The 27,166-nt window shown below is 37.1% G+C and overlaps 1 protein-coding gene across 2 annotated transcripts in view; it reads right to left on the bottom strand.

The window, feature by feature from the left end:
• The window catches only part of CTNNAL1 (catenin alpha like 1), a 58,435-nt gene that overhangs the window by 19,855 nt on the left and 11,414 nt on the right, over positions 1-27,166 (bottom strand). The window contains exons 2-9 of one of the 2 annotated variants that reach the window (XM_026081162.1): positions 23,726-23,915; positions 17,274-17,461; positions 12,312-12,431; positions 9,313-9,402; positions 8,823-8,993; positions 7,591-7,791; positions 4,915-5,001; positions 1,026-1,184 (exon numbers count right to left, since the gene is read on the bottom strand). In XM_026081162.1, the coding sequence (XP_025936947.1) occupies positions 1,026-1,184; positions 4,915-5,001; positions 7,591-7,791; positions 8,823-8,993; positions 9,313-9,402; positions 12,312-12,431; positions 17,274-17,461; positions 23,726-23,915 (1,206 nt within the window). The remainder of the gene's footprint in view (positions 1-1,025; positions 1,185-4,914; positions 5,002-7,590; positions 7,792-8,822; positions 8,994-9,312; positions 9,403-12,311; positions 12,432-17,273; positions 17,462-23,725; positions 23,916-27,166) is intronic. The other variant, XM_026081163.1, reaches the window with a different exon arrangement.

Raw genomic sequence — 27,166 nt, 5'->3', positions numbered from 1 at the left:
CTCACACTATATGCCCCTCTTCATGCAACTCTCAACCTCTGCATAACATCGTACAGCACAAATATGGCAGGTTGAGAGGCAACCCTTATTACCTTGGGAAGAAAAAAAGACAGCCTTACTATTAACATCATAACTAAGAAGAGATCTCAAAGGACTCAAAGAAATTCAGGCCCCTGAGCTCATGTTCTCTGTGCTATCGCAGAATGCAGGTTGGGAAGAAAGTGAGAAGAGCTTGTAACTGCAAGGATGTATCTCTAATGCTGCCAATTCATGCTTGTCTGAAGTGTATTACCTTCATGAACTCACAAATAAATTTCTCTGTCTGCTAGGTTAGAGAGTGAAAAGGAATATCTGGTAGTCATTCTCCCTACAGGCATTCCTAAGAGCCACTGTCTCTCAATGAGACGTGGTAACACTTGGAACTCTTATGTGTTCACGTAAGTGTGAATACTCATGTACAACACTGTGCATATATTAGTGAACATTACATGAACAGATACACACTGCTTTTCATGAAGGACAAAAGATCTTAAATGGCCCTCTGAAGACTGACAAGAAATGCAGAAATGAGATCTTCAAAATGGTCGAGTTCTTTGGATTAAGGAACTTAACTTTAGCTTCTGAGCATTCCTAAAATGTGTCTTTGGGTTTAGTTGTTGCCAGTTGCCTTCTGCTTAAAGGAAAAGATATTAGGCTATGATCTCACTTGGATTTAGAAACCTAACTTTTAATGAATATTTTGGCCCCAAAATATATATACAGATAACACCTTGAACCAAACAATGAGTTTGAGTCTATATTTAGTCTAGATCCACATGCAGAATTGCTTCTACAACAACAGTGTGCCCCATTGGATACATCCGGCTCAGACACTACCAAAACCAATATGAAATTCAGTAGTATATTATGAAAATCCTTAAAAAAAAATAAGCCACCAGACCAAGACCTTTCTAAGCAATAATTAAGACAGGTCTGGCCAGTCACTTTCTAAGTGTCTTAGAAAATGAAAGCAACTGTGTACTCACCTCAGCAAGTTGCTCTTTCTGCTCTGATAGCTTACAAGTATATTCTGCTATAGCTTCCAGATTTCCTTCTACTCCTGTGATTTTTAATGCTTTCAGAACCATATGATCTGTATGATATTTTAGCAGATCTGCTGCCAAAGATGTTGCTGCACTGTGGAGCTTGAGTAGCATTAAAAAAAGAAAAAGAAAAATGAGAGAGATAGAAGGAAAAAAAATGCATCCAATACAAAATGAAATCACCTTAATGACTGATCAATTTTCCAAGAAGCAGAAAATTTACTGTCATGAAAGCTCATATATACAGACTGCAAATTATCTGGGGCTTTAATTCTTCAATTATTATTCCAAGTACAAAGATAAAATCCACTACTCTCAAAAAAATAAATGTACAGAGAAACAAAAGAGCAACTGGGCAGAACCAGGACATGAAGCTATCATACTGCTTTCTGATGATCTTACAGCTGGAATAAACAGGTGTACAAATTTGTGGGCACCAAGTTCAGCATGAGCATGACATGACGATCACTCCATTTCTCATGAAGAGCACAGGCTAACAGAACCAGACCAAGGCCACACAGCATCTGAATTTACAGTACATTAGATATCAAGTTTCCATTAATAAATTGAACTTTAGTAGTGCAAAGAAAAACTTGAATATAACCAGCTTGTGACAGAGTTTTAGACAAGTAAAAAGCACCCTGACTGCAAGGAGACTAAAGCCAGAGCTGAGTCTGAGAGAAGTCTCAAAAACTCTCCCTACACTCCCAACAAGTAAGGAGAAGCTCTCCCTTGAAATACATCTCTAAATCCAGGCACATGTTAGGATCCATGGAAACTGTGCTATGAAGGACTCTGCTTGACAACTGCTACAAGTAACAGCTGCTGCTAGTTCTCATGACCAGTCAAAGTGGGTCAAGGACCTGTAATTAGCCTCATTTTAAAAGCAATGTTGGTAAAAACAAAGATACAGCAAGCTGTTTTAGACATAGCAAAACACTGTTATAAGTCTTGCATTATTACACTTCTTTTTCTGGACTGTACTGAATATATACAACAAATTTGGATTCTCATAAAGTTATTTTTTTAAGTTCTTACAAATGCAGTGAAGATTTTGATAATGTGACAGTGGGTGGGCCTCAACAGAGAGGACTCTGTACTAAAGAAAATGTTTTCTAGAATTACATGCATTTTTTTCCACTGGACTCTACCTATTTTCTTCCCTTTCTATGGCAGTACTTCCTGTGCAGTACAGTATAAGCAAGCCTTTACATACATATATATATATATATATATATATATATATAAAACAAATAAGAAACCTGAATTGTTGTCTCAAAACTTTCTACTTCTTTTTTAAAGCAAAAAATTAAATCTACGAAAAACTGTTATAAAACTATGTCATTAAAAATTGGCACACACCACTAATCTTGGAAATTCAGTCAGCTCTGAATATCTGCAGGACTTGCTATGTTAGAGTGGGAACYGGCAATTCTCATTTATACATAGACTATATATCATCTTGATATAAAACAGTAATTGGCTTACACTTAATTTTGTCCTGAAGTGTTAGCAGGAAGATCATCTTGTTTTTTGCCATAAAATGGAAAAAGCTACTTTTAACAAGGCGGTCTTGTGTCGTCAGCCACCCAGGATCTCAAAAACATTTTAATTAGTGCCACAGTACTTAAATTTCATCCGCAGAGAGCCTAGCTGCTGACTGATCCACTGCAGCACTAGAAGTCAGAGACAGAGTAAAAGGACAGTCCTCTTCGACCATACACAAAAACTTATGGCTAATCTGGGATGAGAGACAAATCTAATCACTATACAAGGAACAATGAAGGACATAATATTCTAAATTTGCTTACTGATTAGCATTAATCTTGTGCGTTTTAAAAAGCTCTTACTAAGCAAGCTTTCATACTCTATAGGTCACAAAAGCAAGGCATACCAAAGTTTGGATCTGCTAGTTTACAAATCCAAACTCACTCAATTTCCTCCACTATTTTGAAAACAGCTTGCTATGTTTTTAGCAATATTGCTTTTAATATGGGGCTGATCACAGGGCATAAGTAACCTGCTACTCTGTTTTTTACATGCCACCTCTGTTTGCTAATTTACAAAAGATAATTCTCTATTACTGTCCCCTGACATAGTGATTTAACTTAAGTGTGGCAAGTGTGTTGTTTTTGTTGCATTTTGTTTGACATTTTTATAAACAGAGATCTGGGGGCAGGACAGTATGGCAAGATTTACATTTACAGAGCCACAAGAAAAATACAAGATATTAACAATTTCTTCTGCATACCATATTGCAGCCCCTCTGGTTTTATGATTTATTTAATTACATAGTTGCATACTACTTTGACAGGGAATCCTTTCTTCTCATTCAGTGCAGAGGAATGATGTTACTCAAAGCATTATTCAAAACTGAAAATGGCATGATTTTGTTGTCTGCAGAACTGCTACTTCAGATACTCCAAGAAGTAGACAATAGAAAATGGAACAGATGACTGCAGAAAGAGGGTGCTCTTACAGTTAAAGCAACTGAATGTCATTCTGGAAAAGAAGATCTGCTATTGACTTCCTACCTAGTGATGACCACCGTAAAAATTATTAGTCGAAGATAACAAATTATCCATCCTCCATTTTCTGAAGGCCTAACATACAGCCTGACAACTGAAGCACAGAACACTTAACTGCAACTGAAGCAGGTTTGAAGCGCTGTTCAGATCTTCAGGACAAGTGCAGAAATGATAAACTGTAGGTTCAAATCTCTAATTTTGCCTCTATTAAATAGTATGCAGCATGATTTTTGAGCATGCAAAGCTAGTATGTGACAGATAACAAAACTAGCTGAAAAAGGGCTGTTAGTCAAGTGTTTCCAGCTACAGCAGCTCAGAGCTCAGTCTGAGCTGAGCAAATTTACCGTACTTCTCTAACATTTTTGCGCTGTTCTGTAGCCTAGTATAAGAACATCATTGTTCTCTTCATTTCTCCATCTGTTTAAAGGAACAATAACAGGAAGGAGTTGAAAAGGCATCTGAATGCTTTACAAATACTTAGGAAGCTACCAGAAATCAGTAATTCTGTATTTGGCTTGAATCTGTGGAGTACACAAGGCACAAAGGCTTCCACTAAATAAGAGGAAAAAAAGACCTTGATCAGCAAGCATGATCCTTCCCATGCACCAAATGAAGCAGCTATCTCTTATTTTTATGTGGGGATTGGTGACACGCTTGCATTTGGGAAAAGAGTGATTTACAATAAGCATATACACAACTGCCACATTAAGATGACCTGGGCATGCTTAAGTTCTTATATATTTCTTCTCTTAGCATACTCTGCAACCTAAATTTGGAGTGCTTTAAATGTCTAAGAAAAACATACACGATATTAAATGCTATAGTTATTCCACCAAAAATAACCAAACAGTCTAGGAAAAAAACTGAATATAAGGTACAACCAATATAAAACATTTTCTGCAATAGAAACAATAAAAAATAGGTTAAATGTAAAGCAACAGCATCAGTAATTTATTCATTCAAGCACACACTACAAGAAAAAATTTCAATCAGTGAATACAAGCATCCACAAGCAAAATTTAGCCATTACACTTAAAGTAATGATTATATACATGGTAGTCACTTCCAATTTATTTGATTGTTGTGGTAGCTAGGAAAGGGCCTGTGTATCCAACATTTTTGATCAGTTCTATGAAAGAACACAGAAAAGGTTCGCATACGACCTCCCTAATATAATTCTGATTAGCTACTCTCATCTATAGATACTAGTTTTGGAGGTACAGGATCCTATTTTACAACTTTATGCATGAAAAACAAGAAATTCAAGGTTTTCCTCACTTTGTGCTTGTTTAAGCTATACTTACCTCTCTTTTAAGTTCATTCATGCACTGGCACATTTTTAAAATGGCTACTTCCAAGTCTTCCATGAGATCCTTTGTCTTCTGGTTTTGCTACAAACAAAAAAGCACAAGGCAAAAACATTAGGCAAAACCCAGCAAATCCCACTTTCACATCATATGTCATTATTTCAAGTTGCTTTAAAAGATGGCCATTTATTTCTAAATGTAATGTTTTCAGTTACCCATCCTGTATATATTTTACTTTAAGAATTCTTTTATAGAGACATCTATCACTAAATAAAATCTAAGAATAATAGTGAGGTTAGATAACTGACTGTTTCTGCTCAATAGAAATTTGTTTCTGAACCTCACTGAGGTCTATTTGGGAAAAGGGTTTTCTTAAGCTTTATAGCCAGAGCGTCCAAAAATCTTTTTCTATCTAAACATCCTAAAATAGAGTATCAGTTTTAGGCTTTTTTTTAAATACAAAGGAACACTGTTCTAAAATAAAGTGATATATAAAATGTTATCCCAAATATTTTATATTGAATTACAAAAAATTTACTTAAAGCATCTTTGTAATTGTTTACAAGATTCAGATTATTGTCTAATTTAAACAAATACTGTAGCTAACAACATTTTGTTCAGTCAACTTCAAGACAGAGCTTCAACTTCTGTAAAAGCTATCTACCTATGGAACAAAAAAAAGGTGACAAGACATTTGTTGGGAAAAGAGTTAAGAAGTAGTGATTTTGCATCCTTCTCCAAAATATATCCCTAGGTGGGATCATTAATATGGCCATAGTTGCAATGACATTATCTCCTCACAGTCTAGATTAACATATATATACATACTCACACACGCATGCATTAGGAATGTGTATATGTATAGTATTACACATGCACATCCTCCATTTCATTTAAAGAAAAAATCCACCCAAACTAATATGATCATTTCCTCATGTATTCTTAATTGTCATGTCTCAAAGCTACCTGCCCTTCAAATTTAATACTTTCCTTCAGGTAACTTCTCTGGAAATACAACATCACAACCTTATTTTTAACATAAGCATAGTATTTTAAGCCCACTACAGTGCTCTTCTTTTTTATCCCTTTTTTTACTGTGCACACTTTAGGTCCATCTATGTGCAACTTTTTTTTTTTTTTTTTTTTTTTAAATAAACCCAAGAAATGGACTCTCTTACCCAACAGGACACTCTTTAGCTTACAAGAAAAAATAAAACAAGGTATCACCTTGCAATCTATATGAGCTAGAACAGATAGAGCAAGAATTTCAGAACCATTTAAAATTCAACCAATAGCATTATATTCTCTGGTATGCTCCAGCTAGTTTGCATTAGTATGCGTTAACACAGAACAATACAAACAAGAGAAGACAGGTGATGTCAGTCTATAATTCATAACTGACCAATGTTACAAAACACTTCTATTTTAAAATACGCTCTGAAATACTCTTCACTGAACACTCATAGTTAATCTGCTCGTTAACAGGAAATATATTCCTAAGTATGGTGAGTGGAAAGGGCAATAACTGGGCACTCTTAAGAGCTTTACATATCTCTCTAGTTATGTCCATCAAAAAATATTAGGCCACCAGAAAATATTCATCCTCTGAGGAAGCTGCTGAGCTCAAACTGAAAAAGCACCTCAGTGAGTTGATACTACTGTAGCTGTTCACTGAGCGTTCAGTCAAAGATGGGCTAAGTTATGCATTAATGCAAATACTTAATGTATAAGCACATAAGTGAAAATACTTAAGTGTGCACCTATCTCATACATATATAGGCTTCCTTGTACTAGGAGCTCATTTCTATCAACTCAAATGCAACACATAAATTATCTAGAGATGATCTCCTGAGCTTCTACCAGTAACAAAGCTTAAAACTAACCAAGTTAAACACAGCTTTAGGGGTTTTTTTAATAATTACAGTACTTTATGCAATGAATAATCTATTTTCTTTGTAATAACAACAGTCTGTATTATTAAAAGTGTCCTATACTAGTACATAGCTGCTGTATTTCAGAGCGTTGGTAAGATTTTGTGCTCTACATCTCTCCAGGAACAAGATTGCAATCAAGTGAGCGTCAGAAACAGAAACTGCATTTTCCATCTTTGCTTTTCCTCCTCTGTGTGCATGTATCTTCTATCGTCTTCAAGGAACAAGGTAAGACAAATGACAGATATAGGCTTAATGTGCTTCTTCTCTAAAAAGGAAAATTACTGGACAAATAAATGAATTCTCTGAGAAAAAATAACAGCTGATTTTTAGAATATTTCACATTTCAATAGGTCAACTTTTTAATCTTTTATTGAAAACTAGAAATAGAAACTGTGGTCACTACCACAGGATCAAGACAAATTAAGTCTCTGAAGTACTCATCCAAAAGACTTAACTGTTTAGGACTGCACAACAACACTTCTATTAGTCTTTTCCTTTCCACTAATAGCATGAAAATTAGCCTACCGCCTGGTGACTAAAATTTAGAAGTCAAAGTCTAAAGCAATATCACTGCAAGAGGAGTATAGAACATACTGAAGCTGCAAAAGTATAGACAATCTCAGGCTTCCTTCAAGAGGGATACACACAATTCTCTCTTCCTAGACCAAAAGAAACATTGCATTAAACATTTCTTTTCAAAGTAGAGGTGAAAAGATTTACTTTGCTAAAAAGCTCTTACAGCTTGCATCCACACTGAAACCAGCTGCTCTAGTTCCATTTTAGCCTGTTTAGACAGCTCCAAAATGTGTTCTCTGTGCTCATGACTGGTATAGGCAGAATCTGTGAAGTCTTCTGTATGTTCCAAGATAACTTCCAGCATTGTTGAAAGGTTCTCTTTTGACAGAAAATAAAGATTCTCACGAAGACCCTCCACTTTATTCTGAAAAAGAAGCATTTCAATTCCTTGTACATTTATGTGGTTATGTTGTTGTGACACAAATGCAGAAAGCACATGCATCATTTTACATGTTATTTTTCTCCTCAGAGATTTTTTTAATCACTGAATTTCAAAGCTATCAAAAAATTTGCTGGTATCCAGATTTCCAGTTTAGGGTTTGGGGGTTTTTAATCCAATAATACCATCAGCAAATTACTGGCCACTCATCAGAACAAACGGTAAATATGTTATTGTTTTTCTGCTGTCAATAAAAAGCTTCTCCATTCAGTAACAGTTTCAGAAAGTAATTGTGTATTCAGGTTTTGTTTGGTGTTTACAAGTTCTTCCACATCCATATCATCTATTTGGCATATTGTTTCTAAATATTTACCTGCAGTAAAAGGAATACTTTGAGGACTTCACAAAAACGTCCACCAAATTTGGGTGGGGGCACCAGAATCAAAATGTACCACAGACTCCACAGAAAGAAGATATGCTTGTTCATTAACTGTTCTTAATTGAATGTGAAATTTAGAAGAGACTTTATCAGGAAAAATAAAGTGAGCTAGGAGACACAATTTCAATTCAGAATACTTCCTTCAAAGTATTCTGAAATACTCAAAGTTTGAGCTTTCAAATGATTTCCTTGGATAAATATGTGTGTGTGAGATCTTAAAAATACTACCAGTTATGAACCAAGAATTCTTCAACAACAGCTATTTTAATGAAGTTCTGGTCAGTATACCAATCCATCAGTTTATCCAATATTAAAGGCATCAACTCAACAAAGCATTATAGTTCTGAATGTACACTGATCTATGATCCAGGAGGAGATGATAAATATCAGCAAGTGTACTTTGGCAACAGCAAAGAAATTATAAGAAACTTTTGTCAGATTCTGTTATATTTTGGAAGAGTTACTTAAGTTACACTGCTGAAGAGATGTAACTCCACTCACCATCTGGAGTTCAAAAAAGATTTAATTCTAGCTTTGGTGTAATTTATTAAATTATAGAAAACAATACCAATCTTACCTTGAATACTTTGATGCCGGAATATATGCTGATGGAAGCTAATTCATTTTCTCCATTTGATCTAGAGTCAGTTACAATATCTATTACCTGCTCCAAAGCTAGTCTCATCTGGTGAAACACCCCGTCTTTGTTTATATGAGCAGATTCACAGTCTGGATGCCTCAGACAAGTCTTTTAAAAAAGCAAAGGAAACATTACCAAAGAGTACATATGCAGTACAATGAAATGACTACTTCCTGCTAAAGCAAGTCTAAAGAATGTGTTTAGAATATTATAAGTTCTTTCTGTTAAACTGCTATTATATTAAGTAGCATTCCTAGCATTACTCAGAAGAAAAAGATTTTCTTCTGTCCATTCTTTTGTTCTTATATTCTTTGGTATGAAGTTTAAAGCAGTGCTGAGAAAGAACAGACAGCTATCCTGTCAGATTCCATGCCCTGTGATGCATCCAGGTTTGGCAAGAGGAATACCCTTACCCAAGAATACTCACCTTTGAAGCAGTCAAGAGCATCATGGTGCATTTCTCAAGAACGGCCCTAGATGCTGCCATTCTAGCCTTTTTCTTCTCATCCTTCAAATCCTAAACACCAAGAAAATGATTTGAATATTGTGTAGTGTCTAAAATGTTAACTGCTCCAAGGCCTGGAAAAAGGAAACTCTCTTGCAGATTGATGGGTTGTGAGAAAGCTTCTTTACCACATCTGACAACTGCTATTTTCAGCTTAACTCTAGAACTTGCTTATTTGAGAGATTTTAATTTATGCATTTGTTCTTGGCTCTATTCAATTCAGATTTCAATGAAAGATCTCAGAAATACAGAACACACTATGTAAATCCTCACTAATTTCACTATGCTTATCATATAGCATTATTCATAAAACAGGAAAGCAAGCAAAACCATACACAACTAAAAAATTCATTTGAAATGGGGGGAAGGATAGGCAAAGAAGGAGAGAACCAGCTTTACATCACACTGTAATGAAGGGAATACAAGAAAATTTCTTTATATGGGAAAAATGTAGAGTCTAAATTGGGAAGGAGGAGGAAATCCCTCAACATGTAGGAGGGTCTAACAAGTGGAAGGAGTTATAATTAAGATTTTCTGAATGCTAGGAAGATTAGCTGAGTGCTTTTTAAGTGTTAGGAAGTGGACAACTGAGTGGAAATTTCAGTGAAACGAAGTCTAGTTCTCTGCTACTGCAGTTACCCATGTCATATAATCCTTTCTATAAACTGATTAAGCCCTATCTTAAATGCAGCATTTTTTTTTTCATCCTATTGCTACTGGAAAGTCCAAGCCGTTCATCATGCAAAAGCTTAGAAAGCTTAAGTGCGTTCATTTGCAGTTTATAATCATTTCTACAAAAATAACAAGATGCATTTTTCATCAAGAATCTGTTACTCATCTTGAAATATGTAATACAGAATGGACAAAGCTGTTATCACCTGAAGAGAGAACAGCTTAAAAGTCACTCAGAAGATGACACAAAGAGTTCCACAATAACCATATCAGACTTCTGAAACTGACCATTGTCCCTGTAGAAAGTAACGCAGTACATACTGCGGCCCCATCCTTGTAACTGCAGCTTAACATAGATTTGTGTAAATACAAGGAGCTCCCTGTATTTACAGAGGTATGCCAGAACAGACCTTTCTGCAAGATCTAACTCAAAAATATTCCCAAACTGGCTAGGCCCTGAAAAAGTGTTCATACTTAAGTAAATAGATCCTGCTCACAATGGCAATTAAGCAAGTGTCAGTGAAGACGATGGGAAAGAATGAATCTACAGTTCTGTATTTCAAATTAAGTTCAAGTTTGATTAAGAACTACAGGATGGAATTAAACAACCTGATTTAGCAAAAAAAAACAACAACCCAAAAAACAGATAAATCATCACAGCATTCCATTTTGCCATTAAAAAATAAGCTTCTTTAACAAATTCAGAAAAATCTTCAAGATTTTGAGGTCATCAAGTTTTAAAAAACAGCTTGTTTCTGAAATTCTTACGTTACATTCTAGGAAATCTGACCACATTCAAGAGTTTTTGGCATACATAAAATTATACAAAGGAAAAATATCTTGAGGGATGTCTCCTCCCAACAAAACTAATAGCTCCACACAGCAACCTAAATACTGTAAAGTGATTGTATCAAGAAAGTCCCAACAGAATTTAAAAAATATTAATGAAACACTCTTTCCAAAAGAGTCAAGTGAGCAAGGAGGGGAGAGCCAAAGCCCACTTAATATTGAAAATCAAAAATAGTTGAGAAGAGTATCACTTAATAGGAATCTCCTTCTCTTTCCAAGGAACAGCTGTTACGAGTATTTCAGGGAAAAATAAAGAGTCCATCTCCAGGCAGGGATTTCTTTTAATTGTATGTAGCTTTTCCAGACCTGGTTCTCTGAGAATATTCTTAGGAGTCTCAGGACACATCAACAGAAAAAAGGTATGTGGTATGTGTTTTTACAAATATTCCCCAACATTTTTTATGAAGACTGTTGTGTCATGTCAGAAAAGGCTATTTTTATATACATCAGTTTGAACAATTTGTTTATACATAGCTTCTGAATTCTGCTGGATATTAGGAACTCTGTAAGTCTGTATCAGACCCCTAGTTCAATTATGAATGGGGAATTCAGTTATGAATTTGACTGCCAAGGGGAAGCAAACAGTGCTCACAGCAGAGATCTTAAGCCTCAGGAAACCTTTTATTTACATGGAAGCACAATAAACAGAGAGGCCTATCTCCATGATGAACTGATGACTGAACAATAAAGATGAGCAGGGTCCCTTTGTAAATGATCCAATGAGGTAGACCATTCAAAGCAACAGGAGGATATAAAAGCAAGTTCCTACTAGCTGTTTTAGGGAACAAATGAATTTTCAAATCATATAGTATAACAGAAGCAGCAAGCTTCCTCCATGAATGAAAGAGGCTTTGGAAAGAGGAGCCGCATGCAAGAAGGAACAGGCATTACCCTTATATACATACATTTTGACCTTAACTTAGAAAAACACTCCATAATAGAGAAAAAATACAAGCAGATGCTTTATTAGGATCTAAAGCCATCTTCTTTTGAGGTTTCTAAAAGAACTACTCTGCTTTCAAAGCCTTTTATCACATGCAAACGTCAAATGTTTCTGTGAAGTGACAGCAGACAGATTTTTTATCAGAGTAATAAGCCAGACAAGCTAGAGCCAAAGATAGAGACTGAAACCAAAGGCCATCTGGAGAAGCTCAAATAATATACATCCAGGCTACTGGAAGATACACAGAACAAATAACCCAGTGATGTCTCTTAGTGTGTGCTTTAACATCAAAAGACGCTTTTTGGGTGGAGCACGGAGAGAAATTTAGGTTTCAGTGATAGGACACTGGGGTTTTGTTTTGTAACAGTTAATCATCCAGGAAGAACCCAAATCTTCTAGTGAATCAGATGAAAAGCAATACTTAAAATGTTTCTCATAGCTTTTTATTAATACTTACATTTTGTCGATCACCAGTTAAATGGGCAAACTCCACCATTTCATTTCCAAACTGGCTGAATATTTGTACAAACTCCTGGAAACTACTGACTTTCTCTAGCTGTTCCATTGTTGCAAGAACCTGTAAGATGTTAAGAGAAAATACTGTAGATTACCACAAATACTAAACAGAAAACATTATTACTGAATTAGGAACTTTACTATTTGCAAACTTTACTATTTGTGATCAGTGGCACAGAGTCTAGTTGGAGGCCTGTAGCTAGCGGTGTCCCCCAGGGGTCAGTACTGGGTCCAGTCTTGTTCAACTTCTTCATCAATGACCTGGATGAAGGGACAGAGTGCACCCTCAGCAAGTTTGCTGATGATACAAAACTGGGAGGAGTGGCTGATATGCCAGAGGGCTGTGCTGCCTTTCAGAGAGACCTGGACAGGCTGGAGAGGTGGGCAGAGAGGAACCTCATGAAGTTCAACAAAGGCAAGTGCAGGGTCCTGCACCTGGGGAGGAATAACCCCGTGCACCAGGACAGGTTGGGGGTTGAGCTGCTGGAAAGCAGCTCTGCTGAGAAGGACCTGGGAGTGCTGSTGGACACCAAGTTAAGCATGAGGCAGCAATGTGCCCTTGTGGCCAAGAAGGCCAGTGGTATCCTGGGCTGCATCAGGAAGAGTGTTGCCAGCAGGTCAAGGGAGGTGATTCTCCCCCTCTACTCAGCCCTGGTGAGGCCACGTCTAGAGTACTGCGTCCAGTTCTGGGCTCCCCAGTACAAGAGGGATGTGGCACTACTGGAGCAAGGCCAGCGAAGGGCTACAAAGATGATTAGGGGACTGGAGCATCTCTCTTATGAGGAAAGACTGAGAGAGCTGCGCCTGTTCTGCCTGGCGAAGAGAAGGCTGAGAGGAGATCTTATCAACGTGTACAAGTATCTGAAGGGAGGGTGTCGAGAGGATGGGACCAGACTCTTTTCAGTGGTGCCGAGCGACAGGACGCGAGGCAACGGGCACAAACTGAAACACACTTCCATCTGAACATGAGGAAAACTTCTTTTTTCAAACACTTCTAAAGCAGGGGGGGTAAAATTTACACATTTTGTTGCAAATTAAATATTAAGAATTCAACAGCTGGAAATCAAGTATAAATAAATAAGCATACTTCATTCAAAATGACTCATTCTGACACCTCAAAAAAACATTTTCCTCACCCTTCCCATTATCAAGATTAACAGTATTACAGAATTCAGTTTCCATATTTGGGCAAAATATTACTGTCATATTAAATTTAAAAATGAAAGTACTCAAAATTAATGTACAGATGATACCAATATGCAGTAATTCTCAGTTTAAAAGTTCATTTTCAGATGCCTATTTTTCAAAACCTAATGCCACGATTGTATAGTCAGACAGCTGTTTTTATTGAGTGGCAGTTTGCATTAAAAAGATGCATTCCACAGAAGAAAACAAAGAAGTTAGAAAGGAGTTAATATATAGTTTTATACTTTCCATAACAGCAACTTATTCTAACTCTAAAAATCTTCATTATCTCTTATAAAACAAACAACTAAATGAACCCAAACTCTATCTCACACTCAAGATATATAAATGCACATGAAATTACCATTTTGTAAGAATTCAGCACAAACAACTGCCACATAGCTTATAAGTCAGTGAAGTTCTCCTGTTGAGGTCACTAGAATATAGTTTAAAGTGGGCTAAAATTAGGATTTTTCATGTTATATGTATGGTTTCTAAACCCAAAGTGATCTTTCAAACCTACTAAACAACTTAACAAGGGAAGACAGTCCAAGCAGTTTTTCATTGTGTTTAAGACTGGAGATAGATACCCCATGAAAACTGAACAAACTGTACTTAAAGGGAAAAACTTATACTCACTTTTCTCTTTCCCATGCCAAAAGAATCTTTCCCCCAACTAAAGTAGTAGTCTACATAACTGATTATGACAAGTTACTCCCTCCCTGCAACCCAGAAAAATGGCCTGAGAAGCACCCATTCTTTTGTAACAGCACCTCCTCAAACTCATAGTCAGAATCCATGTAAAGTAAATACCCCACTAAGTCTTGTGAGTACTGTGGAACTGACCTACTTCTTGCTGCAATACTAGACAGTAGTATCAATCTGGGTATCCTGCCATTATTGTATGCAGCCAGTTCCACAAATCCTGCAGAAACAAGAACTTTAAGGATTCAGGCATTGATGCATGAGCATGGTGGATGTGGAAAGGACAAGGACTTGGAAGTAAGAAGCACAGAGACGAAAGTGAGAAAATAGTAGTCAGTATGAGAGTGAAAAAAGCAGAGGACCACAAAACCAGGAAGGGGAAGGGGAAGGCAGAGAGAGGACAGGGAAGGAAAAGGTGAATGGGGGGAAGGGAGAAAAGATACAAGTTAAGGTCCAATTTTCTCTTCCTTGAATAGAAAAAAAAACCATTAGGAGTAATTATACTCAATCATCCTTGCTTTAGTCAAGTATAGTACTTCATGAGGCTTGTCTTGGTTGCAAGCAACCTGTTACAGCTATCCTTGGGCAGTTGTTTCTGCCATGACAAATCCCTTGTCGAATTAAAATTTCGGTGAAAGCACACACATTTCCACCACACCTAACAATTCTAAGACATTCCAGGCATAACTGACATTCTAAGAAATTACAGCAAGAAGAAACAGTATAGACAGCTCTAAATTGTCTAAAACTTATTCAAAAAGGTGTTAAAATATCTGGGATGTTTTCAAATTTTTTCATTTTAAACTTTTTTTCAACATCTAACATACAAATAGTAATTAAAATTTATATTTTTAAATTCACAGTTAAAATATGTATCGAAAACACTTTCACATTACTGTTTAATATCCAATTTAGAACTTAGTATTACAGAGCTGCTGCTGCACCACGAATGTAGCTTTTCAGACTGAAGTCTTAGACTGTCATCACTTCAGGACACATCCATATTTTGATCTTATCTGCACAGTACAGCAACACCCTGCTATCCATCACTTCTCTATCCATTGTTCTAGCACTCCTAACCTGATTGATGACAATAAGCAGAGTAAGATGTTTTGATTCATATGAGGAAGATGATGACAAGGAAAATGCAGCTTTTCAGAAAGAGGCAGCAAGAAAACTGGCACTCAGATTTTAATATCAGGCATTCAGTCTCAGATGAAGCAGCTGAGATGTTGTCACAGTCATCCTCTTCAAAAGCTAGCACGTGCTCCAGTTGACAATACTGATCCTGCTCCTGTCTCTCCATTCTCTATACCATATATACTACACTGTCCCTGAGTATTTAATTTATGTGCACTACTTAAGTCCCTGTCTACATCTCCCCTCTATCATTGTATTTCTTATGGCAAAAAAATGCTTTTCTATCCATCATATTCCTCTGTGGCACGCTTTTCAGGAATGTATCCTCTACAGATAGCAGACTATGCCTGTATAAGACACCATCATTTGTTTGGCTTGATCCTAGAGATGTGAATTGCCCTACCAGTACCATAAACAGAACCAGAGATTCTCAAACATGTAGAGTGTGCTTAGAAAAGAGAATGCTGTAAATCCCAAAAGACCACAAAAACTAGGGTGACTACAGCAATTACAGTTAGACATGCTTAGTTTGGAATATTACACTTTATTTTAAATAAGTCAATACTTTCAGAATTTAATTGTATTTCTATACCTATGCTTGTTATATTCACATTACTGTAGCATGCAGGACAATACTTTCACATATATTTAAAGCAATCATTAACCATGCCCTGCTGCTGAAAGGATAGATGATTCCTTATCCCTCCATGATACAAGCACTTATTCGGTCACTCTGTAGCCTAAATCTGTATTAAAACCAGCGACTTTTATGAAGGAAAATGAATTCAGATCACTGCATGGCTCTAGATGTGGGCTGAAGAAATGGTCATGAAAGGCAGGAAAAGGCAGCAAATGGTCCTATGGCAACAACTCTGGGGTCTGCTGCAAGAAAAGACCTATCTATAAGTAGCTATTGCAAATTAACACTGACACAACTGCCACCACTTTTACCAACCACTGGGAGAAAGAGAGATTACTAAGACAGCAAACTAGTGCTACTAAAGTCTAGAGCCAAACTGAAGCAGGTATAACTAGCACTGTATTTTCTGAGCCTTGGACTCAACTAAGCGCCGTTCATCTAGTGGTTGGACAACAGAGAACAGCATGCACGGAAAGCAAATTGGGACGGAGGAAGACAGAGAAATAGCATGAGGGGTTAGATGAGGAAAGAAGGGCTGTACATGGGATTAGGAGTTGAAAATTAAGGAAAAGAAACAAACCCCACAAGGCTCTCATTTTTTAAACATAAGTTTTTTCTAATTTTATTTTAGCACATCGGAGGAAAAAAAAAGAGTATCCTATAGTCAAGATTGTGTATTACATGAAGCACTAAGGTTAAGTGGGCCTTCATGCGTTATTTAAGTCAACTAAGTAGTTTCAAGATGGACATAAGCTAAATTGCACAGAACTTTAAATCTATAAATCCATCTTCACTAGTACTGACTCTTAACATCATGCTTCACAGCTTTTTGCTTTAGATTCATTCAGAATGCTCTTGACTTGTTCCTGACAGTAGAAACATCCTGTCTTTACCCAGGAGAATTTTATCAGCTATTTTACTGACATTCTTTCCACCTCACAACAAATATAAAGTTAAATAAACAGTAACATAGCCTCTTTTCCAACAGATTAAGTGAATGGTGCTAGCCTAGTCACATAAAATGTAAAAACTCACCACAAATTTTTATTTTATTCCTGCTGACTTACCACCATTTCACATATTTTGTAGGTAAACTTACATAAGACATTTACTTTAATCACTTTATTTTGCACTTTCCCTAGAAATACAATGAAAATAACAATTCATTTAGTACCCACTCTTGCATTCACTGCAGATACCAGTTAAACAAAAGAAAAAAGAAGCTACAAATACCTTGTTTCTGGAAGTTATAATCTGCTTAATAACTATTCTGTCTGCTAACACAAGCACCTTTGTCACAGAGGAGAGTAGCAACCTTGCAGCTTTTACAACGCCTGTTTTGTCCATAAAAATTGTTATGTGGCTATCAGATTCTGGATGATCCAAGCTTGCTACATCTGTAAGCTCTGCAATTGTTTCACCTGTAGGGAAACATAAATAAATAAATAAATAAAKWTTCATAGTTATAAAAAAAGAAACTAGGCCATTAAGCACACTTGACTCTTACCTTTGATGGATAAAACAACTGTTTCAAACTTATCTACAACTCCATTTTATTTTTATTTTTTGATTTTATTTCTTTTTATTGGCTGTTGGTGACACCCTCTCCAAATTTAAATTTTGACTATTCAATACTGCTCTATTCTTCCATTTCTAAGGCATACCAATTTTCTTAAAAGAGTCTAATTTCCGGGGAGGAGGCAGGAGTGAGTGAGGAAACACTCATGGGAGATATTTTTCCAATTTTAATAGCAAAAGTCAAATCAATGCCTACGCAGGCAGTACCATTATCCTGGAGGAGTGAGATGCAGCAAGGAAGGAAGAACTACAAATTCCCTTTCATTTTCCAAATTCCAGTTAGTATTCCTATAATTTGTGGGGTTTATATTGATGTTAAAACCTACAGGCATGAAGAATAAATAGCTTCCAAACAACTTAATAATTTATAGGACTGAAGCATTGTAATGAGACTACTGCACTTTATGTTCATGAGAAGACCATCAAACAGTATGCTGTCAGAGACAGAAAAGGAAAAAAGGCAAGAAGCTCTGATAAAGAACACATTTTCAGTTCACAAACATTTTTTTATCCCACTATCATTCAATACAGTAATAGTTAAAATGGGCTATTTGACCACCTATATTTTTAATGTAATTAAAGTTTCATACTCCAATGCAGCCAATGGATCCCCTTGTTTACTGAGAGAATCACAAGACCCTATCCAATTAAATCTTTTTAAGTACCCTAGATAATAGCAGAATAGGAGGAAAGGCAGTTTCCTGTTCTACAACTGCAGAAAGACTGCTGAAGGAGGCTGAACTCAGGGTAGCTCTCGTAAGACATACTTTCTGTTAGCAAGCAGGACAAGATGATCAATCACAACTAACCTGTAGATCATCCCTGAAGATAATACCTAGAACATTTGATTGAGACCAGTAGGACCTATCTACAGAACTTCAACTAAGGTAATTCACCTAAATGTATAAGCTATTCACTTCAAAAACTGATAAAGCTACGAGTCTCCAGCTATCTTACTTCATATGAAGAACTTGTGGATGCATTATTAATCAGAAAATACCATATGCAAGTACTATGGAACAAGGAAGGCCTGACAGTCCTTCAAAACACAGAGCTCCAAGATTCACAATGTTTATGTACAGATTTCTTCCCTGTGACAACTATAATCCCTGAACTCTTAAGTTGCCTGAATAGGTATACTGCGTTCTGGCAGGAAACTTTCTATACCTTATTGGGACCAATTCAGGTGATAATAGCATTTACTAATAATCAGAAAGTCTATTAGAAGTACGTGAGTGTGACAAAAAGAGGAGTATACACTTTGAGATGGATGACAAAATGAGTTCCATAGCTGAAGGGCCTGAACAGAAGCAAGAAAACTTATAAAAGTATATCTAATAGCCACACAACAATAAGGGGAGCCAGATACACTCACAGTGAAGTTGCAAGACAAGCCTTCAGTTGGGTAAGAAGACCATTTAACATTGAAACAGATGGGTCATTGCCTTCCCCACAGTCAAATTCATTTCAGAGCACTCCATTTTCTAGCTGAAACTGTTCAAAGTTGTCTGGAAATTAACCCCAACTGCTTCCTTTACCCTTCCAAAATATATATGACAAGATAAAATGCTGTAGCAACACATGAAAAGCAACTAAAATAGAGTGCTTTTGGTAACCACAGAAAGATGCACAATGTCATTAGCCCTCTTCTTATACTAAGGGATTCACCTTTTTAAAAAGCAGCATCCTGTCTTACAAAAAGTAATCAGAAAACATAGAAAGAGCTGCAACATCTGACAGTTAACAGCTCTACAGAGCTTTAGGAACTTGTGACTTCTCACAACAAAACAAAGACTCCTTTCTCTGACTGCAGATCTGCAACTACAGGACAGGAATGGTACCCTGGGAATGAGGAGGAAAAGACATGTCTGAGGGAAAAGACTGAGTTAGGGCGCATTTAAATCAGCTGAGTATGCACAACCCCATGGAACACATTAGGATGCATTTGAGGTTGCTGAGGAAGCAGTTCAGTGTCACTGTAAGGCTACTTTTTATCATGTTTGAAAGATGATTGCAATCAGGGGAGAATTACGATGATGCAAAAAGGCAATTGTCGCACCCATCTTCAAGAAGGGTATGGAGGAAAATTCAGGGAATTACAGGCCAGTCTTCCTCACATCAGTCTCTAGGAATATTAATAAAATCATCCTGGAAGCCACTTCCATAGAAAGCACAAAAAAGCAATTGGGTAGAACTGGCATGGACTTACAAGACTTACCTGAATGCCTTCTATGATGAGATGTCTCCCAATGTGAACAAGAAAGCCATGAATGTGGTGAATCTTGACTTTAGCAAGGCCTTGACATGGTCTCCCATAGCATCCCTATAACTAAGTTGTGAGGTATGAACTGGATAAGTGAACAAAAAGGTGCATGAAAAACCAACTGGATTATTGGGCTCAAAGGATTGGTACAAAGTCCAACTGGTGGTCGGTTACCAGTGGCATCCCTCAGGGACTGATACGGGGCCAGTACTGTTTAACATTGTTGTTAATAACCTGGACGTTGGGACTGCATGTACATTTAGCAAGTGTGTGGACAATACTAAACTGGGGGAGTGTCCAATATGCTGCAGGTCAGGGCTGCTAGACGGAAGGGCCTAGACAGGCTGGAAACATGGTCTGTCAGGAAGTTCATGAAGTTCAACAGTGCACAACACCATGTAACCAGCTGGGGGGGTCAACTGCCCAGAGAGAACCTTTTCAGGGAAAGGCACAAAGAACCCAGTGGCCAACCAGCTGAACAAGAGTTGGCAAAGGCAGCCAGCTGCATGCTGGCCTTCTTATTAGCAGGAGTGTAGCCAGCAGGTTGAGAGAAGGGATTCTTCCCTTTTAATTGGCACTTGTGAGACAGCATCTGGAGTACTGTGTGCCCTTTGGGGGTGCCCAGTACAAGATGGACACTAACGTAGTGCAGCATGTGACATAAAAGGAGAGGTTGAAGGAACTGGGCTTGTTTAGCCTTAAGAAGAGAAGGCTAATGGCAGAGCTTACCGCTTTCTACAGTTACCTAACAGGCAGGTATGGAGAAGACAGAGAAACAGACTGTTCTCAGAGGTGCATGGTGATAGAATAAGTAGTAATGTGCAGAAGCTGGATCACAGGAAAATTTGTCAAAATAAAAGAAAAAGCTTTTTCCACCATGAGGGTGGTCAAACACTGGGAGAGATGCACAGAGAAGTTGCAGAGCCTGCATTCTTGGAGGTACTTAGAATTCAACCAGACAAGGCCCTAAGCATCATGCTTTAACTGGACCTGCTGAACTAGATGACGTCTAGAAGTCCCTTCCAACCTAAATTACTATATTTATTCATTTTAAATTGTTGCTTTTTAGTCTTATTTATTTATTCCTTCTGTAAGGAAGGAATAAGGAAGAAAAGGCAAAAATACAAGAGAGCTGTTTATTGCCTCCATTTTACTTCATGTCTTTCCTTTAGGGCCATACATTCAACAGGCAAAAGCACTGAAAATGTTATGGCACTAACTCATTCTTGACAGGTGTTTTCTCATTTCAATTAACCAGTTTTTCCTTTATTTTGAAAAAAAAAAAAATCACAGATGAGGATCTAGATAAGTGCTTCTTTGAGATACGTTCCACTACTATACTGCCTTTGTAAACACTGAAACAGTGCAGGAATAGTGTTAGGAAAAATCTGCTACAAGACCCTCTGGAGTGTTTGTTTTAGAATTCTATTTTATTTCAGTCAATCAAATAACAAAGTTTATTATGAGGAAGTCACCATAACAAGTCTAAAACACTTCAGTTAACAGATTATAGCCTTCATGAGTCAGATACAACATTCTTCTTCCTTCAAAGCCTCTGCAGGATATGCAATGAATTTAAAGACTCCATACATCTGTCTGCAGTTAAGACACTTCACATTCTAAATCCTTTAGTATTGAAACATATCTTCTATATCTAGCAGTTATTTTTCTTCCTCTTCATGTCTCCCTTTATTTTTCAGGCAGTATCTAATTTATTGGCTAAAATAGAGTATAAATAGCTCCAAAACATCCTCTGCAGTGAAGTACAACAGAACTATCTCGCTCCAAGAATGTCCTTAATCTATATGTTCCTAAACAGCAAGAGCTTTCCACTGCCCATGCTATTAGAACATGGAACGTCAACACTTCCAAAAAACAAAAACAAAACAAAACAAAAAAAACAAAACAAAAAAATACAAGAGAGAAAGTGGTCAGATTTAGCTACTTACACATTTGTGAATATTTTATTACAATAAAAACAAAACTTCTCTAACCCAGAATTACAGAGTTAAGCTTTACACATGAAATCACATAAGCTTCACTTTATTGTTACTGCTCAACACTGCTTTACTGTATATATAATTTTTACAACATAGAACATTTTAAGTGACAGGAAACTGGTTTCAGAATAGTTCTCCATTTTTTGCTTACTTAATATGACTCTGCAACTGGAAACAAAGAAAAAACAAATGCCTAGCACAATCTCAGTCAACAAGAAGCAGTTACCACTTATACAAAGTTTATCTTAGAGAGGCTTCTTCTTCATCTACTTCTCCATTTTATCTCTGCTCTGCAAGGGTAAAATAAAAGTTTTCAGGTCCATACTCTCCTCACAGAATTCAAATAGCTGAGGCAAACTACAGCTCCCCACAAATCCTTTCCCTTCCCCATGAGAAGGCCTGGTGCCTGAAGTAGTAAGTCATGGTTGGTGCAAGTTCCTAGAGTGTTGTGGGAACTCTACCCACCCCCCCAAAAAACAAAAAGAAAACAAAACTACACCCCCCCCCCCAAAAAAAAGAACATGCAAAAAAAAACCACCAAAAAAACAGGCAGTAAACATGTTCGGTATACTGAGTATCCTATGCAAGTCTTCAGTTAGATCTGAAATAGCTCAGAAAGAATAACTGACCCATGACAAGGTAAATTTGAGGCTTGACTGAAAACTAAACAGTCTATATCCTCACTCTTCTAGACTGAGGCACATCACTGGATAACAAGAAATAGATCTTGTGACATAAAGAGAGTATAACCATTTGGTAAAAGAAAACAGTGCAGTCAGACTAGTTTTGATTCTGAGCTTCTCCTGGGTAAACAGATTGGGAAACAGCACTTGGCCACACCAAACCGAACTGGCAAGACAAGAAATGGAGGTTCAGACTGCTTTGGTCTTCTAACAGCTGAGATTATCAATGTAGACTTTGGTTATTCAGGCTTGTCAGCATTTTACTTGGAATCTCAAGATAGACTTTCTGCCTACAGCGGCTTCAGTAGAGACAAATCTGTCACACACCTGTAGTTACTTCTACCTACTAAAGGAGAAAAAACTTCAAGCGGAACTCCCCATTATCTGAATGTATTTGGGGGGGGGGAAAAAAAAAAAAAAAAAGGAATGTTCTTCCAGATGTGACCTTGAAGACTGCACTGCAAACCTAAGAATATGCATTTGCTRACAGTCACTAAAGTATCGTGCAAGGAAGAGTACTTAACATCTAGGAAAGTAGTTTCTAAGATGACACTGACATTCTTTTACAGTACCAGAGATTGTAACCTACTATTTCTTTAGAAAAGGGCTTTCAGGGCATTGTCTGCATTTCAAATTCAATCCACACAATCAGAGAGTTTGTAATAAAGTCGATCCAGCAAAAAGGCAAATACTGTAAGATTTTCATTTTTACCAGAGTGAGTCAACTTACTGAGTCCTGATAAAATATGGGTTGACACTGACCTTCATTCAGATTTAGAATGCAGTGACCTTAACAGTCTAACACCAAAGTTACTTTAAAAACTCCACTTTAAATTAACAGTAAGCTCTAAACCTGTATTCTCAAAATTCTGTTCTTTCTTTGTAGTGGCATCATAAAATAAACAGCAGTCAGGTAATTCCTTTTTGGCAAGAGATCACATAAAAGCTACCACACAATTCTATTCCTTCCTCATAAAATGACAGATATATAAGTAAGTGACAAGATCAGGTAACAAATCAGGCCTCAAATGAGCCAGCACAAGAGAGTCAAACAATTAAACAACCAGTTAAATTTCTTACCTTATTCCTGACACTAAACATACTGAGAAGCAGAAGTGGCACAAACACAAGAGGTTACAAGTGTCTTCAGTAATGACATACCTGCTCTCTTTGCCTCAATGCAAGCAACACTCATTTCCTCTTTCAATTCATGATTTTCGTTAGCTATGGCTTCACCTATGGTAACAAATCTTGCAACCGCCAGGTTAACTGCTTGGCCCACTCGCTGAATTGCTTGTAGAGTCTTGTCTGAACGCTTTGGTTTATCCTTATGATTAATAAGGGTAGTTATCTGTAAACAAGTAAGAGTTAGTTATTAGAATTATAAGCAACAAGATATTGCAGTTTTAATATTAAAGACAAGATGAGAATTGAACACAGTAATAGATTTTTAGCACGTTTTACTAATAAAATTTAGTGTTGAGTCATGAAGCATCATTTAAGTTCTTCCACAGGAAAGACAAAAAAAAAAGGAGTATAATTAAGGTTGCTCATTTGTTGTGATGTCAGCTCATTTCACTTCTTAAAAGAATTGAGGGATTTTTTTCCTTCCCAGTTGCAATATTAAAATAAACTGCCCTAGATCTCTCAACAGGCTTTCACATTAAGATGGACCCAGTAAAAGTTGCAGTCTACTAGATGGCATATCAACACCATTTTAGGTTTGCCAACATTAGAAAACTTGCAAAGTTTTTGTGCTGCCAGGTAACTACACACACTCATCATCTAGGACTCAGGAGGCCTAGCCCTTATTACTGAAAGAAGCCTTTGTAAAAATGTTTTATCCAACTGAATAAGACAGACTAAGAAGGAATGAGGAATAACACAGTCTTTAAAAAAGAAGAACCATTCACTTTTTAGAAACCATCCTAAATTTTCTATTCTGTCCACTCCACCACTAAAATATTCACTGTACTCATAATTTAAGCTTCCTGAATTACTTGCAAGTTTTCTGGAATTTAAAAGAGGTTGTTGTTTTGATGCAAGTTAGTAAAACAGTTTGTGAGGGCATTCTTATTCTAAATTTTGCATTCTGTATAAGCCTTTCTGCCCTGTAGTACGCTGTGCTACTTCTTGGATCACACTGACCAGAGATCACCATCTGGTTCATACAGCCTAAAAGAGACGATTTGACCAGAACACCAAATACGAAGAAATGAACAAAAAGAGAACCCTTTCCACCCAAAGAGAAAGACAGGTTTGCAGAAGTAGCTTTTCAACTCAGGCAAACAAAAAACATGAGAACAGTGTGCAGGATTTCAGTCAGTCAGAATTAACTAACTACAAATTGTATTACAAACAATATAGGAGCCTGACACTTTTGGTACAACACCAGTTTTCTGAGATGCAGGACATAAGTCCAACACTGTAGTTTCAAATATCCTAAACCAGCAAATAAGCCATCACTGTTGCCAGAACAGGCAGTCGTGCCTGTCCTTCTCCCCCTCTCTCATATTTGCAATGAATTTATCTGATGTGGGTTAAAACCGAATTGTGGAGGAGGTGGTGGTTGTTAGTGTAGCTTTACCCCTAATCAATTTCCCAGTCCAGTTCACTGCATAGCTATATGAATAGCTTTGGTGGCAAAAGGGAAAGAGTACAGACTGCAGAGAGGAAGATGGGCAGAAGTGCTCCTTTCAAGCAACAGTGCAGTCTAAAACACTTGCAGAACTGCATTGTAAGGCTACTCATCAGTACTACATCCCTAGGGGCTCAAATGTCTCCACAGAAGGAATCTCAGAATTACATGTATCACTTTGCTGACATGTTTAAACACCTCAGCTATGTTAGTTTAATCACAGTTGACTTATCCCACGCCATTCACTCCTGCATTCTCCTACCAGTCTAGCCTATGGTATAGCAGGAGTATAAAAGCTGCATCTGTAACTTTCACAACAGAAACAAGGAAATAGAAGGAATCAGTGTAAGAACTGTTCTACTTTATCATTTGATCAATGCCCAAGGCTTTCATCTGCCATATCACTTAATGAGTTGTATTTCTTGGCAAAGTTTGCAGAATGCTTTACAAGTCATGGGGCTGGCTTGGTCAAACTAGCAGTGTTAACCCCTTTGCAGTGGAAAGTGTCAATAGTTTGTAGGGCACTTTGCACTAAAAAACAAACAAAACCCCACAGCACTTTTGAAAAAGTAGAGGCCAGAAAAAGCAAAGGGCTTCCCAGATAAAGAGTGTTCCCCTTTCCAAGGATTGCAAAGGAGACAGAAGAACATTTTGTCCTAGTACAACACATCACTGTAGAAATGCATCTTCTGCCCACTGCCTTCTTAGATATGCCCTCCTATCTCTAATTTGTACCCAAGCAATAAGCTCTAAAGGAAGGCTACTTTCTGTGGTTTATACAACAGATCCGTCCCTGTAAGTTCCCAGTTCACCAACCTTCCTCCCCAAAGCCTATGAACTCCTGATGCCCATCCACTGAAAATACCGGTTTAGGATGAAAACAGGGTCCTACTAAAAAGTAAACTAAGCAAACATCTCAACACCTTCAGGTTCACTCTACAGTAGGAATAACATTCCCCAACTTAATTAAAAACAAACAAACAAAAAAAAAAGGCAAGCAAAAAACAAAACCCCACATTATCATCACTTCAGTGGAAATTCAAATTAATAATATCAAATTGATACTTGGTTCAAAACAGCTGTAATATGCAGTTCTCTCAAATTCTTGCACTATAGGGCCTTCAGGTATAACAAGCTACCAAATACCTCACAACAGCTTATCTAACAATCCCAGCTAGCTAGTTCCTGAATGGGAAGGGCAGTAAGTGTACAGAGGGCAATAGCCCAAATTGCTCTATGCTGAAGGAAACCAATTTGAATAAGGGTCACAACAAAGCTATGTTTCCTCAACTGATTTTTAAGCAGACAGCTTAATCCAATGCTATACAAAGAAAGGAGTAATTTTACACTCTTTCAGTTACTGGCTTTTCAAAAGTATATAGAATAACATGGCCTCAGACAACTAAAATATAAACCGGATGCACATCCTGGCTGCAAGTTTGCCTCATGCATCATTTTATATTAATAAAATATAACATGTTTGTATAACATGTTTAATAAAACATGAACATGTTTGAACATGTTCAGCATAACACAAAAAATACATATGAAACTAACAATGTAGAATGAAAGAAATCCATCCATAATGACCCACCACATATCATTAAGTGCATTTTAATTCCAAATGTTACTGTAGAGGCATGTAAATGATAAAACTACTAAGATGTCACAATTTAAATTACTTTATTGAGGTGTAAACATTTTCAGAAATACTTTTAAGAGAGATATGGGTGAAGTTTAAAATTCTACCTCTTCTTCAGCATTCTCTTCATAGGGATGAGCAGTTCTGCATGATTTCAGGAAAAGACACCCCCCTCATTCCCCACCTCATTAGATGGGGCAAAAAGCAGCAGCTGTCTTGGCAGGTACCACCAACAGCACCAGCCACTTAAGAAGCTTGTATTTGCAGATTAATCTGAGCTTGGAAACCTATGATCTACACACAGCAGCTAAGGATTTGCAAC

The sequence above is a fragment of the Apteryx rowi genome, unplaced genomic scaffold, assembly GCF_003343035.1.
Source record: "Apteryx rowi isolate R43461 unplaced genomic scaffold, aptRow1 scaffold_539, whole genome shotgun sequence".
Classification (NCBI taxonomy): domain Eukaryota; kingdom Metazoa; phylum Chordata; class Aves; order Apterygiformes; family Apterygidae; genus Apteryx; species Apteryx rowi.
Note: the sequence above shows the minus strand (reverse complement) of the source record. Positions and strands in the feature narration are given on the sequence as shown.